Below are 18345 nucleotides of genomic sequence, written 5' to 3'. Positions count from 1 at the left end.
GACTGCTGTTACATAATTTGCCTTAAGGTCCAAAGGGAGGTATAGGGAATCGGTCCAACGTCCGCCTCATTCTAAATTGCACACAATTGCCACTATCCCATTTGGTTCCCTACATGCTCCAATTCCAGAAACACCATCTCCGTTTCCTGTTGCCTTCAGAGAGCTTAGGTTTTGGAGTGGCCATGTCTGATGTGCCTACTCTGAGTTCTGGACATTTCACTGCCTATCCAGATTATTAGACTAGGATGCTTTTCCAGTCTTTGCCCTGAGGCATGTGATGGTACACATCTGTCAACTGCCGGCAAAGAAAGAACTATAATCCCATTTCAGGGATTGAAGCTTGCCATCTGCTCAGGGCTCAACTGTGCCTTTGGCGATGTTTCAGTAAACTAATAAGGAATGTGAAGACATTATCTCAAATTTTGGCGAGCTGCTGTGAAGCCATAAATTAAATGAAGCACGAGGCTGATGTTCTCACTATGAGACAGCAAGTTTCCTGTCTGGGTATTTGTCGGCTGAGCAATTCTTCTGGGAAGAGAATGAAAATTATTTTATGGATGGGGCTCTGTGTTCATCCCTTGTTGTATAAGACTAAGAACTTGGCATGTGTTCACATGTATCATCTGGTATTTAATATCAAGTATGTGGTTTTATCATCCACATTTTGTAACTGTACATTCCTTCCAGGTGTTCAATCCATCCCTGTCCAGAGAGTTTTAAAAATACAAATTCTAGTGTGAAAGCAAGCTATGGTTGTTAGAGAAAAATTTCAATGACAAAAAGTGAAAAAAAAAAAAAAGAAGAGGATGCTTGTGAGGCTTACAAGTGGGTGGGCGAGAGGGTGCCTCCCCGAGACCTTAGGGGGCTACAGTTTTATAATCAAAGGAAAAGTGGGGAGCGGGAGAAGGCCACCTCCTTCCTCATTTTTTTTTTTTTTTTTTTTTTGCGGTACGCGGGCCTCTCACTGTTGTGGCCTCTCCCGTTGCGGAGCACAGGCTCCGGACGCACAGGCTCAGCCGCCACGGCTCACGGGCCCAGCCGCTCTGCGGCATGTGGGATCTTCCCGGACCGGGGCTCGAACCCGTGTACCCTGCATCGGCAGGCGGACTCTCAACCACTGCGCCACCAGGGAAGCCCCCTTCCTCATTCTTGAGTAGACGTCCTGCTTTCATCATCAGCTCCGCCTCCAGGTTGGGCAGGGGAGGTTTTTTGTCCCTACATGGTCAAGGCAGGACTGTAAAAATTATTTTAGGTCTCTGTACGATGAGTACCTTTCCATAAATTATTGTTTTTTATGTGTGCAGAGAGCATGCCCTAGGGGGTCATTAACCTACTGAGCTCACTGGGCAGGATGTGGGTCTCACGCCACCATTGTTTTATTGTTTTGGGACACGTCTCAAACTTCTGTCGCAGGGTTTTGTTGCTAGGCAAGCCTGCTTGGTTTTGTGGTTAAGTAAACCTGCTTTCTTGAGTGATCATTAACTTACAGGGGTCTCCCACACTTTTTTCTTTACTTACAATACCCTAGTGAGATTAACTATTAATTACCTAATTTGTCCTTTACTCTGTCCCTATCATTGGGACACTTCATTTAAAGGGAGAAGAAAGAGGGATTCCCTGGTGGCGCAGTGGTTGGGAGTCCGCCTGCCGATGCAGGGGACACGGGTTCGTGCCCCGGTCCGGGAAGATCCCACATGCCGCGGAGCGGCTGGGCCCGTGAGCCATGGCCGCTGAGCCTGCGCGTCCGGAACCTGTGCTCCGTGGCGGGAGAGGCCACAACGGTGAGAGGCCCGCGTACCGCAGAAAAAAAAAAAAAAAGGGGGGGGGGAGGAGAAAGAAGAAAAGTCAAGTTAAGAGGAAAATACAATTAGTCGGGACAATGCCAGCAAGCCCAGGTGGGCAGAATTTTCAGGAGGCTTTTCCGTCATCAGAAGCATACCCTAGAAAAGTGGGCAGTAGTGGCCATAAAGTAAACAATGGGTCAGATTTCAGGAAATGGAGTGAGGATCTGAAATGAACCTCCTCATTTATGGTAACACGGAAGCATTTCATGGTCACGGGAAGGATAGCCATTAGAAGGGACTATCACACAAAATAACACTGAAAGAACTCAAGTCTACAAATTCATGATTGCACAAGAAAACACATTTCAGACTCAGGGAGAATGGCGATGCTTGGGAAATGAAACGAACGAAAAGTGTGGGACGAATCCTAAGACTGGTAAGAGGGTCAGATTCCTTGAATAACATATTCTCACCCAGCTATTCTTCCATTCATTCAACTCATCCGCCCATCTATACATCCATCCACTTATCCATATTTCCATCCCTCCCGTCACACCTGTATTTCCATATATCCATCCATTCTTCTGTTCATCTCTACCAGGTAAGGTTCAATTACGAAAATGGAAATCACTCTAAGTATTTAAGACAAAAGAAATTTAATCAGTAAAATTGGTTACAATTGGTAGAAGAGATGAAAAATTCAACACAGGACAATAAAGCAATCTTGAAATGAACAACAGCAGACCACCCAGGACAAAGGGAAGGGGCAGTGTGACAGAGCCCAGGGATCTGGACACCCAGAAGAAGCTGGACCATGGCAGGTCTTCCCCTTTGGGAGCTGGAGGCTCAGAGGGGATGCAGCCGCTGCCAGAGAGGTTGCACAATGCAAAGAGAGGGGAAGAAGTAAATACCTTGGATTTTACATTTTCCTCCTTGATTTTAATCTCCAGCATTTGACTCAGTAACTGACCCTAGTTGGAAGCCAGCTAATGAAGGTACCTGGAAAATGTAGCCTGCAGGGGTAAATCCATCAGTACAGAGCAGTGTAGGTGAGGGACCGGGAAATGGTCTGAGAGCACACTGGCCAAGGACTGATCTGTCCATCCACCCATCCTCTCCCATAGGTCCAGTTCAGAAGACCAGACATGAAACTGGACAGAGGATATTTCTGGCTGAGAAAAGTCAGCAAGTATGACCTGATACACAGAGGTAAGCTGTGGTGAGAGAGATGCCTGGGAGACAGAGACTCTGTCCCTCTGAGCTTCTGTGCCCTGCCTTTCGCCATGTCCGGAGGAGAGAGAGCGGTTCAACCCACAATCCCAGCCATGCTCCTCTAGGACCCTCCAATTCTGTGGGAAATTGTAAGAGGAGGTTCTGGGCTAGGGCTGCGGAAACAGACAAGGCCACCCTCCCTTGGGATTTGGGGGCTCACGTGTTAGATCATCTGAGGAAGGGGCCCCTCACCTAGATCCAGGTGAATCCACAGGTGAGTACGAAGCTGGTCCCCATGAGGGTCCCCTGAAGCAGGGTCAAACCCAGAGGCTACAAAACACCTTTCTCTACAGACTTAAGAGTCATCTGAGCGAGAAGAGAGAATGAAGTTGAAGAAAGAGAACTGTGGAGATAAAGGGCCTTGGATTTTCAAGGTATGGAAAATAACCCTAAAAGGCAAGAGGGAAGGAGTGTGTATGGAAGTGTGGAGGGCAGAGGCGAAGAGAGGAAACCTTGGCAAGATTATAGGTAAATATAAATCCAAATTAAACATAAACATAAATATAATTGTGTTCGTGTGCATACTTGTATACATGATGATACATACATTGTCAACCTAAATAAATGTAGGAAGCAATGACCAAGCAGAAAGCATTTATTTGGGATCAAAGATTTGCAATTCAGGGCACACAGATTCAGGTAGCTACCCAAACAGCGCCCCACATGGGAGTAAAAGTCAGGGGTTTTTAAAGGCAAAAAAGGGAGATTTGCACTACAAAGAATTTTTATTGGAGGGACTTCCCTGGTGGTGCAGTGGTTAAGAATCCGCCTGCCAATGCAGGGGACACGGCTTCGAGCCCTGGTCTGGGAGGATCCCACGTGCCGCGGGGGCGGCTGAGCTCGTGCGCCACAACTACTGAAGCCCACGTGCCTGGAGCCCATGTGCCTGGAGCCCATGCTCCGCAACAAGGAGGGGTCACCGCAATGAGGTCCGCGCACTGCAATGAAGAGTGGCCCCCACTCGCCGCAACTGGAGAAAGCCCATGCACAGCAATGAAGACCCAACGCAGCCAAAAATAATAAATAAATAAATTATTTTTTAAAAAAGAATTTTCATTGGAGGCAGAATCTAGTCTTAGATGAACATGGTTGAGTGCTAAGGCTATAACTAGAGGGTGGAAAAAGTTCGTTGCAGTGACAAGTCGCAGGTGTTCTTGCAGTGTTCTTGAAATATCTGTGGTTTGATCCAGTTCAAAAGTTCATGGTTCCACCTGGTGGGGACGTGCGTAAGGTCCACCCCCTTAATGGCCTCCTGGATCCATTTTAAAAACCCTTGACATAAATGACTCCATTTAATTTCACATTTCACAACATCATATATAATCTCAGAGTTGGGAATGGCGGAGTGATAAGCAAAGCGTTATAAACTCATAAGCTTTAAAGCTTAAAGACATAAATTCAACTATATAAAATGAGATGTGGATAGCAAATCCAAGCTAAATGAAACCAAAAGACAATGACAAACGAGGAGGATATATTCATGGTCATGTTATAGACTAATGATTGTATTTCCTAATATAAAAAGAACTTGTCCAGGGGCTTCCCTGGTGGCGCAGTGGTTGAGAATCTGCCTGCCAACGCAGGGGACACGGATTCGAGCCCTGGTCTGGGAAGATCCCACATGCCGCGGAGGAACTAGGCCTGTGAGCCACAACTACTGAGCCTGCGCGTTTGGAGCCTGTGCTCCGCAACAAGAGAGGCCGCGAGAGTGAGAGGCCCGCGCACCGTGATGAAGAGTGGCCCCCGCTCGCCGCAACTAGAGAAAGCCCTGGCACGGAAACGAAGACCCAACACAGCCAAAAATAAATAAATAAATTAATTAATTAATTAATTAATTAATTAATTAAAAAAAAAGAACTTGTCCAAATCCTTAAGAAAAGAAATATAGGCTAATAATGATGGAAACAGATATGAATAGTCACTTCATTGAATGGCTGAACAGATTAGAATGGAAAATATTAATCATCATGAAACCTATTTAAAAATGCTCACCTTCATGCCTAAAAAGAGAAATTCTAGTTAAAACTATGATGGGGTACATTTTTCATTGTTAAGAATGGAGAGATCAAAATCAGTGCTAATGCAACCTGCTGTTGAGGTTGCAGTGAAGCAGAGACTCTCATCACATTGCAGGAGACAGTGATGCAAATTGGCACAATTTCCTGGAGAGCCATTTGGCCATATCGATCAACACTAGTAATGCACGTGCCCTCTGAGGAATTCAAATTCATACAGACATTTCAGCAGACAGGCATACCTTGGAGATAGTTCAGGTTCAGTTCCAGACCACCACAGTAAAGCAAAATAAAGTGAGTCACACAATTTCTTTCTTTTTTGGTTTCCCAGTGCATATATAAAAGTTATGTTTACACTATATAATCTGGTAAGTGTGCAATAGCATTATGTCTAAAATAAAGAAAAAAGGAAAAACAACCCAATATACATACCTTAATTCAAAAATCCTTCACTGCTAAAACATGCAAACCATCACTTGAGCCTCCAGAGAGCTGTCATCTTTTTGCAATAGTAACATCAAAGACCACTATCACAGATCACCGTAAAAACTAAAATGAAAAAGTTTGAAATACTGCGAGAAATACCAAAATGTGACACAGAGACATGAATTGAGCAAATGTTGTTGGAAAAATGGTGCTGATAAACTTGCTCATCGCAGGGCTGCCACAAACCTTCGATGTGTTTTTTTTTTTTTTTTAAAAAGGTGCAGTATCAGTGAAGCACAATAAAGCGGACGCACAATAAAACGAGGAATGCCTGTATATAAAGAGAGAATACATCCTCAAGTGCTCTCCAAAAACTACATTACCATAACAAAGGACACTTTAAAGGCTCTCAACACTAAGGAAATTTCGAAGTTTTTAGTTCTCTGTCAAGCTCAACACTTCTGGGCTCCCAAGATGTCTCCTCTGGGCAGAGTTGTGCGAGGGACGAAGGGGCTGGATACCTGGATTCTGAGAGTGAGGCTTTAAATCAGTACAGAGAAAGGGTATTTTTCAGAATATGCTATGCTGTTTTCTCCTAGACCTATATATACACAAGTATTTAATTGGCTCCTTTCCAACGCGGGACAACTCCAAGACGTTTTAGGAAGGTTGCCTGTTTTCCCCGCCTGTACGGAATGGAAGTTCTTTGAAAATGGCGGCCTCCTTATCATAATCCTTATGGGCGCGGCCATGTCGTCCTCCTGACACAGTCCCCGAAAGAAAACGAACCGCGGAGTAGAGAGACGACGTGACACGCCATGATAACTATCAGCAGGCAGTGGCTTCAAAGGTTCTAGTGAGCATGCGCACAGTTCAAGTCCTGACCGGAATCCTAAACCGCAAGCGGCCCAGAGCGGCCATTTCGCTTCTGCCGTGAACCGCCTGCGGGATGCTGAGGTGATGTGGAGTATCAGCGATGCGTAATCTGTGGGGTCAATGAGGGGAGATCGGCTTGGCGTGAGTGACGTGGGCGTTTGGGGGCCGAGTGATGGGGGCCCGTGGGACGAGTGATGCCGGGTGTGAGGAGTGAGTGGTGGGGATCCATGGGGTGAGCGATGGGGTTCTTAGTGGTGGAGGCTATGGGGTAAGTGGGGTTTTCTAAGTTGAATTCTTGGCTCGCTGATTTTCACTTTCTTTGCCTAATTTCTGTATGTATGTAAGTACTTTTGGAACTTGAATTCCAAGTGTCCTTTAATGCAGATTGTATATTGTTGGGCTGGGAATCTTCCTCATAGGAGGACAGTGAACGTGCGTCTCAAGAGGGCCTTGGTGTATGGTACCGGGAGCCATTTGGGGAAGTGATCCACAGCTTGGGGGGGCTGTAGGAGGCAGTGGTTGATTGGGAGCAGGGGCTTCAGGGATCGGAGGGCTTTGAGGCTCACCTTGTGACACACGCAAGGGGGACAGTGATTGAGGGAGGATCTATGAAATAGGAAAGTGGGGTGCTAAGGGTGGCATATGGGAACCAGCGGATGGGAGACCTAGGGGGCCAGTGATGGAGGTTTGCAAGGGTGACAGCATTGCTTTTTGGGCAGTGGGTGTTGGGGTCCTTTGTGAATGGTTGAGTAGGTCCGTGTTGGTCTCCTCGGGTCCCTGTGGACATGGTAAGGGTCAGTGATTGGCTGTTGAGCAGATCAATGATAGTTTCCTACTGGGGTGCGTTATTTGGAACCCTAGGTTGGCGGTTATTTGGGGGGTCCTGTGGAAATCACACTCCCTTTGGAAACACTTATTGGCAGTCAGGGCAGTAATGATTTCAGAAGCCTGGCCGTGGGGTGACTGGGAGGCATTTCATGACCTTCTTTGGTCCACTCATTGGGGACTTCTAGAGGTCAGTGACTATATTTTGGTTGGGGCGGGGAGGGAGAAATGGAGAGGCAAGAAATGGTAAGTGATTGGGAGTCCTGGTGCATGTCTGCAGGTTTTCCAGGTGAAGGTGGAGTTCCATATATTGAATTTGAGGGGTTTTTTGGTCAGAAAATGCTGAGCTGTCTATATTATGGATGGGCACTGAAAAGGCCAGAGTGTCGGATTAGGCACTCCAGGTATAGACAGCTGGAAGCCTCAGGAAAATGTAAATGGAATTCTGGAAATTGACCACGTAGAGGACCACACGGGATAGTGGCGATTGTGTGCACTTTAAAGTGAGGCGGACCTGGGACTCATTCCCTGTTCTTTCTGTAAGGTCGGATCTTAACGAACGGCACCGCGAAACAGAGGAAAGCTTCAAGTGACCTTTATTAGGGAGCGCTTCCGGGCGAGGTTCACTGGTCCGAGAGAAAGGGGCCAGAGAAGTCGCACCGGGCGAGGGTTGGGCAAGATTTTATAGGGGAAGAAGGGAAAGGGGTGTGGTGAATCTGGGAGGGCGCAGGGTATTCCTTATTTGGTGGTCTTTTCGGGTATCATGGGGGAACCGTTAGTCCCGCCCCTCGAAAGGCGGGAAGGCTGGGCCGGGTTCAAAGTCCCCAGGTCAGTTCCTGGAACTGGGTGGTCCGGAGAATTTCGGTCTGATGCAACCTGTGAATCTGATTGTGTTCCCCTGCCTCGGGCCAGTTGGCCTTACACTTTCCTTTGCACACTGAGTGACCTTAAGGCAAACTATGTAACAGCACTGTTTCCTCATCCACAAAATGGGTATAATAATGATCATAATATTAAGCTGGCAGGGTTGCATGAAAATTAAACAAGATACCTGATACCTGACTCTGCAACTTGCTGATTTTTTTTTCAGTGTTTCCCATATGCCAGGCAGGTGCTGAGGGGACAAGCCTCCTCTCACGGAAGCTCCCCGATGCCTATGATAAACACCTTCCTTCTCATTTTGGAAACTGCAACTAAAGTACTATCTTCGTCTTCTCACGGTTAAAAGGTGTCAGAGCTGCAATGAAAGCTTCCTTAAGTTCAGCCCAAACCTCTTCATCTTTTCTCATTTTTTCCCCCAATAGCTAGACTTTTCTGAGTTTTGTCTACCCTCATCTTGAACACAGTGACTTTCACCTAATGGCCTTCAGAAGTTCATGTGGAGTGAATATTAGATGAGAACTATGTGGTCGTTGCCTTTCCAGGATTTCTGGTGTCCCTGCAGAGCCCCTGGCTCAGGCCACATCACTGAGGCTGCAGGATCTCCCTTCACAGCTCCAGCCTGACTCTTCCCAGCAGCTTTGATTGGAGCCTTCCGATGCCCACCCAGCTCCAGGCTCCTGGAAAGAGTGGAGCTGTCAGCAAAAGAGACCAAGAATTGAAGCCCGGAAAGGACATGCTTGCTGATGTGAATTTACCGCAGAGGCCCCAGGTCTTGGGTTCAGAAGAGCGGGACGGATCATGTGAGGTAAGCAGGAGCCCCACGGGGACAGTTCTCCAGAACCTGAGGGCAGACACAGGAAGCAGCATATTGGACTCCCTGTGTCTGAGACAATCTGGATTCTCCTGTGTAGAGCAGAGCACACGTGGCCAATGTTTCCTCATCCATGGGCACTGTGTGTCACAGAGGAAACTGAACTGGCTGATGAAGGAGGATGTGTAGTAGAAGAGGGCTGTCCCTGGGGCAAAGGAAGAAGAAAAAGGACATCCAGCCACAGGCGGGGAAATGCTGATTCCTTCCTTCTCAGCACAGGCGAAGATCCTGCATCTTTCATCCACTGCTGGGTCTTCACTGTCTCAGCTGGTCCCCACCTGACTCCTCACCGGAGACTGGCTGGTTTCCCCTTTGTCCTCGTAGTTTATAGTCATTGGATACTAGAGCAAGAACTGGCTTTTAAGGACCATGTTGTTTTTCCTACTTTATTAGATGAATAAAAGTGCCAGAAAATAATGTTTCCAAATTGCCCACAGATATTAATATTTGATATTTTGGAATGAGAAAGCAGGGTTCTTCAGTATACTCAAGATTTCCTGAAATTCCAAGTTATTCTGTGTTTTTCATGACACTTTATTTGCATGTTTTTAAAATAGTAATGACCCACTCCGAAGACCTCATTTTAACTTTGTTACCTCTTTAAATACCTTGTTTCTCCAAATACAGGCACAATTCTGAGGTCCTGGGGGTGAGGACTTAAGCATATGAATTTCGGGTGGGGACACACAGTTCAGTCCACAGCAGTGACACTGTTGTAGAAAAATGTCTTTCATTTAGTACTAAAGTTGGCTGAATTGTTGAGAGCATTTTCAAAAGCACGTTCAGTTATGTGTTAAGATACATGATACTTATTAGCCTTGTTCCTTTTTTAACGTTGAAAATATTTTGTTTGCTTGCCTTGATTCTGCTTTTGCTCGCTGAGATTTTCGAGCAGTTTCTCCGTTCACGCTAGAATGTTCTCCAACAACATTCACATCATCTTGGCTTTGCAGCCTTCCCTCTACTCTGGCCAATACTGTGTTGTTAGGTTTTTTTTTGGTTCTTTTTTTGTTTTTGTTTTTAAATAACTGCTAATTTAATCCAAAGAGATATGTCATTGTTGCTTTGATTTGTATTTTTTTTACAAGCAGGATAATTTTTTTCCCGAAGTTTTATTGGTCAATGATTTTTCTTTTGTGATTTACTTTTCTTGTCCTTTGACAATTTACATTGTAGTTTGTCTTAGCCTCTGGACTTTCAAAGATGTATTATATATTAATAACCCATTTTTCTGTGCATATCTGTGTAAATTTCTTTTACCACTGTTTCCCTTTGAAGTAGTTTTTGGTTTTATGTGCACATGGTTTTGCTGGGTTTGTAAATAAAACAGCTGTCACCACTGTCTTTTCTTCTGAAATCCACCTCCTTAGAGGCAATCAGTTTTTACCTTTTTAACTAAATGTTTTGGTACTTACTTCCTAATCCTTTAACGACACCCTAATATAGCTCCGTCTCAGATTCCCAGGTTTATGTTTGGCCCTCTGTCATATACTCGCACCTGCAGCACTCACATGCATGCTTTTCATGCTTACTTTTCCAAGAGGTGGGTTAAATTTTGATTAGCTCAGTATTCCCTGAAATCAATTTACTTCTCCTGTGTGTCTCTCTCTACATAGAACACCACTTCTGACACTTATGGTCACCAAATGTGCAGGGATTTTTCCCACCCCAAGCAATTCTCTGTGACACCAGCTGGGTGTCCTACAATTCAGTTCAATTCTGATACTGTCTACCTGGAGACAGTGTCAGATCCCATACGTTGTTAAGGGCTCAGTTCTTCAGGACTCCCCCCACCCCCTTTCAAATGCCAATGGCACGTCCACCTGTGCTTCTGACCTATCGGCTATAAGTCAGAGGTTCTCACAACTCCCTCCTTGGGTTCAATTAATTTACTAGGGCGGCTCACACAACTCAGGAAACCAGTTTACTCACTAGATTACCAGTTTGTTACAAAGGATAATTAAAGGACACAAATCAACAGCCAGATAAAGAGTTATATAGGACGAGGTCTGGAACAAAGGAGCCAGTTTGCCACGCGGCCCAGCAGTGAGGCCAGGTAAGAATCGTGGGATTAGAGATGTGTGCAGTGTGGCCAATATTCAATTAATAAGTCACTCAGTTTATTGCACACAATTAGCACACAACGCAGGTTAGTCAAAATAGGGAGAGAGGGGTGGGGAGTAAGGAGTCACTTGGCCCAGTGCTCTCATTATAAGGAGTCTGTCAGTAGGATGTAACGGTTACACCCCAGGGGATCTTGTCTCGCCCAGCTGCTCCTTCTGTCCCAGTAAAGTCGTTCCTTACCTGCCCTTAGTTTATCACTCAGACGCTCCCAGCCCCACACCAGACATTTTGCAACAACTAATGCGGAAGTTCGCATTGGCCACTGTGACTCCATTCTGCACTACTTAACATAGCTTAAATCCTATGAATTTCACACAGAGGAGTAGGAATCATAAAAGAAGTCACATCACTGGAAAGCCACATATATCATGGCGAAAAAAATCATTAAAAACACACCCTTGGGGCTTCCCTGCTGGCGCAGTGGTTGAGAGTCCGCCTGCCGATGCAGGGGATGCGGGTTCGTGCCCCAATCTGGGAGGATCCCACGTGCCATGGAGCGGCTGGGCCCGTGAGCCATGGCCGCTGGGCCTGCACGTCCGGAGCCTGTGCTCAGCAACGGGAGAGGCCACAACGGTGAGAGGCCCGCATGCCACAAAAAACAACACCCCCTTGTATGTAAGTGCCTGTTCACCAATGATGACTAATTCTCATTGAGCTTGGGTATGTTGTTACAGGGCTCCGTATCGTTTGAGGACGTGACCATAGACTTCAGCAGGGAGGAGTGGCAGCAACTGGACCCTGCCCAGAGACGCCTGTACCAGGATGTGATGCTGGAGATCTACAGCCACCTCTTCTCCGTGGGTGAGCACATCTGACCTGGGACTCTTGGACGGGCCTCCTTGAGGAGATGTCTTTCCTTCTTGTGGCGTGCAATGGGACATCTGAAGAATGTAGTCAGTTTGCCCTTGGCTTGTCCTAAACTGTTCATTCCTTTTGGGCATCTTTGAGTGTTCCTTTGCTCCTAGTGAAGGGTGTTGAGTTTTCTGATGTGCCAATAAAGCTTCACTGAATGGCCTCTGAAGCCCAAGACCGCGTCCGAATGCAATATCCTTTCTTATTCACAGGGTATCACATGCCCAACCCAGAGATCATTTTCAGGATGGAAAAGAGAAAGGAGCAATGGATGAGGGAGGCTGAACTCCCGCGTCAGAGGTATCACGGTGAGTGACTTCAGGTCGTGAAGATCTGAGGGGCCGTTATTCAACCCACCACACTTACCCATTCCCCCAGTGGTGGACACAGGTTACCTCCTACTCCTAGTTTCTAAGGCTAATGCTGCCAAGCATTATTTTGTAAATGTCCCGTAGGGGCCAACATAAGCATTTCTGAGGTGAAGAGTCAGGAGTGGGGTTGCCTGATCACTGGGTATGCCTACACTGAATTTATAGGTAAACCATGGGGCTCTTCACCACCCACACTGTCACGTGGGAATGCATAAGGATTTGCATTTGTACATCTTGCTTGCCAGCATTTAATATTTACCAAATTTCTCATGTATGGCCTGTGTTATGATAGAGCTGTTTCATGTTTTAATTTCATTTTTCTAATAACAGAGCGTCTCGTCATTATGTTACCTGACAGGATATTCCATCTGTATGTTGCTTTTTTGTCATCTTGTTTTATCCCTTTGTGGAGTTTCCTGAAAGCCTTTTTTATTCCTTTTCAGTTGCCCCCTGAATTCAGCAATTTTTTTCCTGTGCTGGATCTTTCTTCGTTACCCCTAACTGCGATGCCTCCAGCTTGGGCCTCTGTACTTCCCTCTGGTCATCATAGAGGAATTACTTTAAATTCCTTAAATTTAAAGGAATTCCTTTAAATTCCTTAAATCCCTTTAAAGGGCCCTTCTACTCTCAACACTTAGGCCTACAAATTTTTTTCTGATGATCCCTTTATCAACCCCTCCAGGCCCCGTGCCTAAACTGTGTTCTCTTATTTAGCTACATGGTGGACAGTTCCCATGGGATGACTCACTTCCTTATTTTGGGGAGCTCAGAAACTGGAATCATTACACAAATCAGAAATTCTTCTCACCTTGTACATTTTTTTCAGATTCTTCTGTTTCTTGGCTCTTCCATCTCAGTCTTCTCATTTTCTTATTTTAGAAATTCTGTCACTTTTTTCTCGCCACGCCACTCGGCTTGTGGGATCTTAGTTGCCTGACCAGGGATCGAACCCACACCCTCGGCAATGAAAGTGCAGAGTCCTAACCACTGGACCGCCAGGGAATTTCCCCCATTTTTTCTTTTTTTTTTAAAGGTATTTAAAAAATTTTGTTTATTTTATTTTTGGCTGCAGTGGGTCTTTGTTGCTGTGTGCGGGCTTTCTCTAGCTGCGGTAAGCAGGGGCTACTCTTCGTTGCGGTGGCTTCTCCTGTTGTAGAGCATGGGTTCTAGGCACCCAAGCTTCAGGAGTTGTAGCTTGTGGGCTCTGGAGTGCAGGCTCAGTAGTTGTGGCGCATGGGCTTAGTTGTTCCGCGGCATGTGGGATCTTCCTGGACCAGGGCTCGAACCCATGTCCCCGGCATTGACAGGTGGATTCTTAACCACTGCACCACCAGGGAAGCCCCATTTTTTCTTTCTGAAAGTACAATTTAATTGACCCTTTTCGTTAATTCCACGGGTATCACCATAAACCAGCTCCCTATTTTCTCATGCTTGGGTTATTTTGTTCCTAATGGGATTTGTGGATTCCCAGTCATCATGAGTTCGGTCAAGATGCCATTGACAGATTTTATTACCCCAAAGATTGGTATTTTGTTGCTTTTTTCTCAGATTTTAATAAAAAGAAATATATATATATATATATATACACATATACATATACACACTGAAAGTGATTATAAAGAGCATTCTCATTTTTTAAAAATAGTGATAGATGACTGAGGTTTGGGGACAGGACAAGGGTCTGGGATACAGTTTATCCAAGTGATGGAAAGAGAAAAGAAACAAGACGTGATGGTCTTATCATACTCAGTATTTATCTCTGGTAGGATAAAGTAATAGTAAAATTTAGCCACTTTTTTTTTTTTTTTAAAGAATCTGTTGTTATGTTCTTACTAACAAATAGGATGATCAGTGACTCCCATTCTTAGGAAAAAATGGCATATTAAGTAGCATAAAGCTGAAAGTGATAACAAAGAGACCAAGGACCAGTATAATTTCCCTCCTATAAAACACTTATAAAAGGCAGGTCAGCAGGAAGCTTTACGTTTTGTATTCATTCGGGTGTTGAAGTTTTTCTCTTGTCATTGCAGTACCATCTTTTATGATGTCACTCTGTGGGACTGAATGCACTGCACCCAAAGCCAGGTTCTACTAGGCAGAAAAGGGGTGGAGGGTATTGAGAAGCTGTGATACATTACCCTGGCCAGAAGTGGTGCATAATGTTGTATGCACATTCCATCAGCAAAAACAGTGTCTGTCACACCTCATTGCAAGAGAAATTGTGAGCTGTTACGTGGCTTGGCTGCCCTGTACCTGGCCACGGTTAACCTCTGTGGAAGAAGGGTGAAACAGATTCTAGGGGACAGCTTGCTTGTCCAGTCTTCCGGTGTACCCTTCTTAGGATATGCATATTCCTAAGTTCAAGAAAACAAACTTCAGTTTCATGGAGAGTTGCAAGTTTGGGTATAGGTATTCTTTCAGTGCTTGGCTATGTTAGGATTGATACTTTAATAGGATTTCAGAGGAATATCTAGGGCTGATGGATTTTGTATTGTTTCTTACGAGTGGGAGGAAGCTGGGAGATTAGTTACAATTTAGATCTGAAAGCTAATGAAGACCTATACAGATGGTCCCTGACTTATGATGGATTGACTTATGAATTTCTCAATAATGTTGCAAAAGCCATACATGTTCAGTAGAAACCATACTCTGAATTGTGAATTTTGATCTTTTCCCAGGATAGTGATGTGCAGTACCTTACTCTTGTGACGCTGCGCAGCAGCTCCCAGTCAGCCATGTGATCACGAGGGGAAACAACCAGTACACTTGCAACCTTTCTGTACCCAGATAACCACTCTGTTTTTAACTTTCAGTATAGTATTCAAGAAATTGCATGAGATATTCAACGCTTTATTATAAAACAGGGCTTGTGTTAGATGGTTTTGCCCAACTGTAGACTAACGTTTAAGTGTTCTGACCACATTTAAAGTAGGCTGGGCTAAGCTACGATGTTCAGTAGGTTAGGTGTATTCAATGCATTTTCAACTTATGATATTTTCAACTTCTGATGGGTTTATCAGGACACAACCCCACTGTAAGTCGAAGAGGCTCTGTACTCTGAGCCCCCTCCTTCAACCTTGGGCTATCCACAGATGCTGCCCTATGACATACTTGACTCTTTTATCCTGTAGTCATCCCACTAGGTCTGGGTATCACGACTGCCTACATGAGTGGAGCCAGTCTGCCCTTGTTCAAATCTAACTTTCCCCAAGGCTGAGCAAAGTGTTTTTGGGTAATTACTTAACCATTGTGTGTTTCCTTTTCTTCATGTGGAAAACCAGGATAATAAGTAGATAGCTTCTGGGGTTGTTGTGAGGATTAAATGAGCTTATGTGTATATCACGTAGAACACTGCCTGGCGAATGCTAAGTGCTATACAGATAAGTGCTTGACATATAATAAGGGCTGTGCAACTGTTTTCTCTCATAATCACCATCAGCACCACCACTGGTATCTGACTCAGCAGTTTCCCTGTGCACAATCTCAATCAGCTCCATGTGACTTTTCCTCTATCCTTTGCTAACTGTTCACTGTATCTATTTCATCTTTTTCTCCTTCTAGAAGGGGAGTCTGGGCTTGAAACCCTACAATGGGAAATTTCTGAAACAGCTTCATTTCACAATGAGATGTTGGATGAAGTCACAAGAGATGGCTCATGGTGTTCCATTTTAGAAAAGCTGTGGGAAGAAGCTGACCAAACAAAGAGAGATCAGAAAAATCAAAGTAAACCTTCACATCAGGGGGCTTTCCTCAACAAGAAAAAATTGAACACAGAGAGGGACTGTAACTATAAGGACCCTGGAAAAATCATCCGTGCGAGGCCCCACCTTGTTTCTTCACAAAAGAGACCTTGTAAACGTTGCTCTCGTGCAAAAAGGTTGAAACCTAACCTAGAAGTAAATCATCAAAATCAAAATCAAAGCAACACCACAGAACACCTTGATGAGATGGTTGAATCTGGTCAGCTATTCACCCATAGCTCTTCCAGTGCCAGCTGCAAAAATACTCATACAGGAGAGAACTTCTGTGAAGGTAATTCATGTACAAAAGGCTTCGGCCATAAACAGTCATTCACACAACATCAAGTTCACACTCAGGAAAAACCAGATAAGTGCACTGAGTGTGGGAGGGACTTTACCCAGAAGTCACACCTCCTTGAACAACAGAGATTCCATAGTGTAGAAAACCTCCAGGAATGTGGTAAATGTGGGAGAGCCTTCACCCCACAACCAAAACTCGGTGTATATGTGACAGATCATACAGGTAACATACCGTATATATGTAAGGAATGTGGAAAAGTCTTTGTTCAGAGGCCAGAACTGGTTACACACCAGAAAACTCACACTAGAAAGAAGCCCCATAAATGCCATGAATGTGGAAAAGCCTTTTTCCAGATGTTATCTCTCTTCAGACATCAGAAAACTCATACTAGAGAAAAACTCTATGAATGCAGTGAATGTGGGAAGGGCTTCTCCCAGAATTCAACCCTCAGTATACATCAGAAAATTCATACCGGCGAGCGACAGTACATATGCAGTGAATGTGGGAAGGCCTTCACCCAGAAGTCAACACTCAGCTTGCACCAGAGGATCCATTCAGGGGATAAGTCTTATGTGTGTATTGAATGTGGCCAGGCCTTTATCCAGAAGGCACACCTGATTGTACATCAGAGAAGTCACACGGGAGAGAAACCTTATCAGTGCCACAACTGTGGAAAATCCTTCATTTCCAAGTCACAACTTGATATACATCATCGAATCCATACTGGGGAGAAACCTTATGAATGTAGTGACTGTGGGAAAACCTTCACCCAAAAGTCACACCTCAACATACACCAGAAAATTCACACTGGAGAAAGACACCACGTGTGCAGTGAATGTGGGAAGGCCTTCAACCAGAAGTCAATACTCAGCATGCATCAGCGAATTCACACTGGAGAGAAGCCTTACAAATGCAGTGACTGTGGGAAAGCCTTTACTTCCAAGTCACAATTCAGAGAGCATCAGCGGATCCACACTGGAGAGAAACCCTATGTATGCACTGCATGTGGGAAGGCTTTCAATGGTAGGTCAAATTTCCATAAACATCAGATGACTCACAGTAGAGAGAGAACTTTTGCCTGTTACAAGTGTGGACACACCTTCACCCAGAAATCAGAGCTGATTACACATCAGAGAACTCATATAGGAGAGAAACCTTACGAATGCTGTGACTGTGGGAAGTCCTTCAGTAGGAAACCACAACTCAAAGTGCATCAACGAATCCACACGGGAGAGAGACCTTACATGTGTTCCAAGTGTGGGAAGAGCTTCAACAACAGATCAAATTTTAATAAACACCAAACAACTCATACCAGAGACAAATCTTCAGTTCCTAATATGCATATACATAAATGAAATAAACTGAATTTCTTGAAGAAAAAAATCTTATGAGTCAGGTTTAGTCATATATTATAGAATTCATGCTTCAGAAAAACTCTAGGGATGCACTGCATGTCACCAAGTTACACATTTTATGCGAAGGAAATTACTCAGGAAAGAACTTTTAAGAATGAGTGGAAATGTCCATATTTGTACTAGCCTCATTAGAAGTTATAAAATTCACTTGGGGAAGAAACCCTGACTAATGTAGAGTATGGTATAAGACAGAATCTTTAGGTCAGCATATTTATTTATATACACACATACACATGCCCTCAATTCTGTAGTGTCTGCTATAGAATTCACTGCAGAACAGGAGGTGTCAATAAATTATATATTTTTTAAAAGAACCTAATATATACACAGATGAATGTACATTTTTTGGTAAGTGTATAAATGTGATTCTAGTCTTCACAGTGTCATTTTTCTCTTCTGTCATGATTAGTTCAGCTCTACCCTCCTCTTTCCACCTCCCCCATCTATGGTGAAACTTTTACTCTATGGACTATCGTATTTTTATACACGCTCCTAAACCATTTAGGCCAAGAGTCAGCAAACTGGCCATCAGCCATCAGCCAAATCTGGTTGGCCACCTGTGTTTTTTAAATAAAGTTTTATTGGAACACA

At 44.6% G+C, this 18345-nt stretch overlaps 1 protein-coding gene across 10 annotated transcripts; it reads left to right on the top strand.

Annotated features, from left to right (window-relative positions):
* The first annotated feature begins 6319 nt into the window (after nucleotides 1-6319).
* ZNF175 (zinc finger protein 175) lies at nucleotides 6320-18345 on the top strand. Of its 10 annotated transcripts, none has more exons than XM_060289124.1 (5): nucleotides 6320-6454; nucleotides 8289-8885; nucleotides 11750-11876; nucleotides 12140-12235; nucleotides 15860-18345. In XM_060289124.1, exons 2-5 carry the CDS (start codon nucleotides 8736-8738, stop codon nucleotides 17692-17694), a joined length of 2208 nt encoding a protein of 735 aa, XP_060145107.1. In that variant the 5' UTR covers nucleotides 6320-6454; nucleotides 8289-8735; the 3' UTR covers nucleotides 17695-18345. The 10 variants fall into 10 exon arrangements, with proteins under 10 accessions (XP_060145107.1, XP_030703755.2, XP_060145111.1 ...); XM_030847895.2 differs by having other exon boundaries at nucleotides 6343-6454; nucleotides 8623-8885; XM_060289128.1 differs by having other exon boundaries at nucleotides 6412-6514; nucleotides 8623-8885.

This window comes from Globicephala melas, chromosome 19 (assembly GCF_963455315.2).
Source record: "Globicephala melas chromosome 19, mGloMel1.2, whole genome shotgun sequence".
In the NCBI taxonomy this organism is placed as follows: domain Eukaryota; kingdom Metazoa; phylum Chordata; class Mammalia; order Artiodactyla; family Delphinidae; genus Globicephala; species Globicephala melas.
Note: the sequence above shows the minus strand (reverse complement) of the source record. Positions and strands in the feature narration are given on the sequence as shown.

Coding starts and splice junctions, on each gene's coding strand:
- ZNF175 (XM_060289124.1), top strand. CDS start 8,736: ATGCCCACCCAGCTCCAGGCTCCTGGAAAGAGTGGAGCTGTCAGCAAA. Junction 8,886..11,749: donor AGCGGGACGGATCATGTGAG/GTAAGCAGGAGC, acceptor ATGTTGTTACAG/GGCTCCGTATCGTTTGAGGA. Junction 11,877..12,139: donor CAGCCACCTCTTCTCCGTGG/GTGAGCACATCT, acceptor TCTTATTCACAG/GGTATCACATGCCCAACCCA.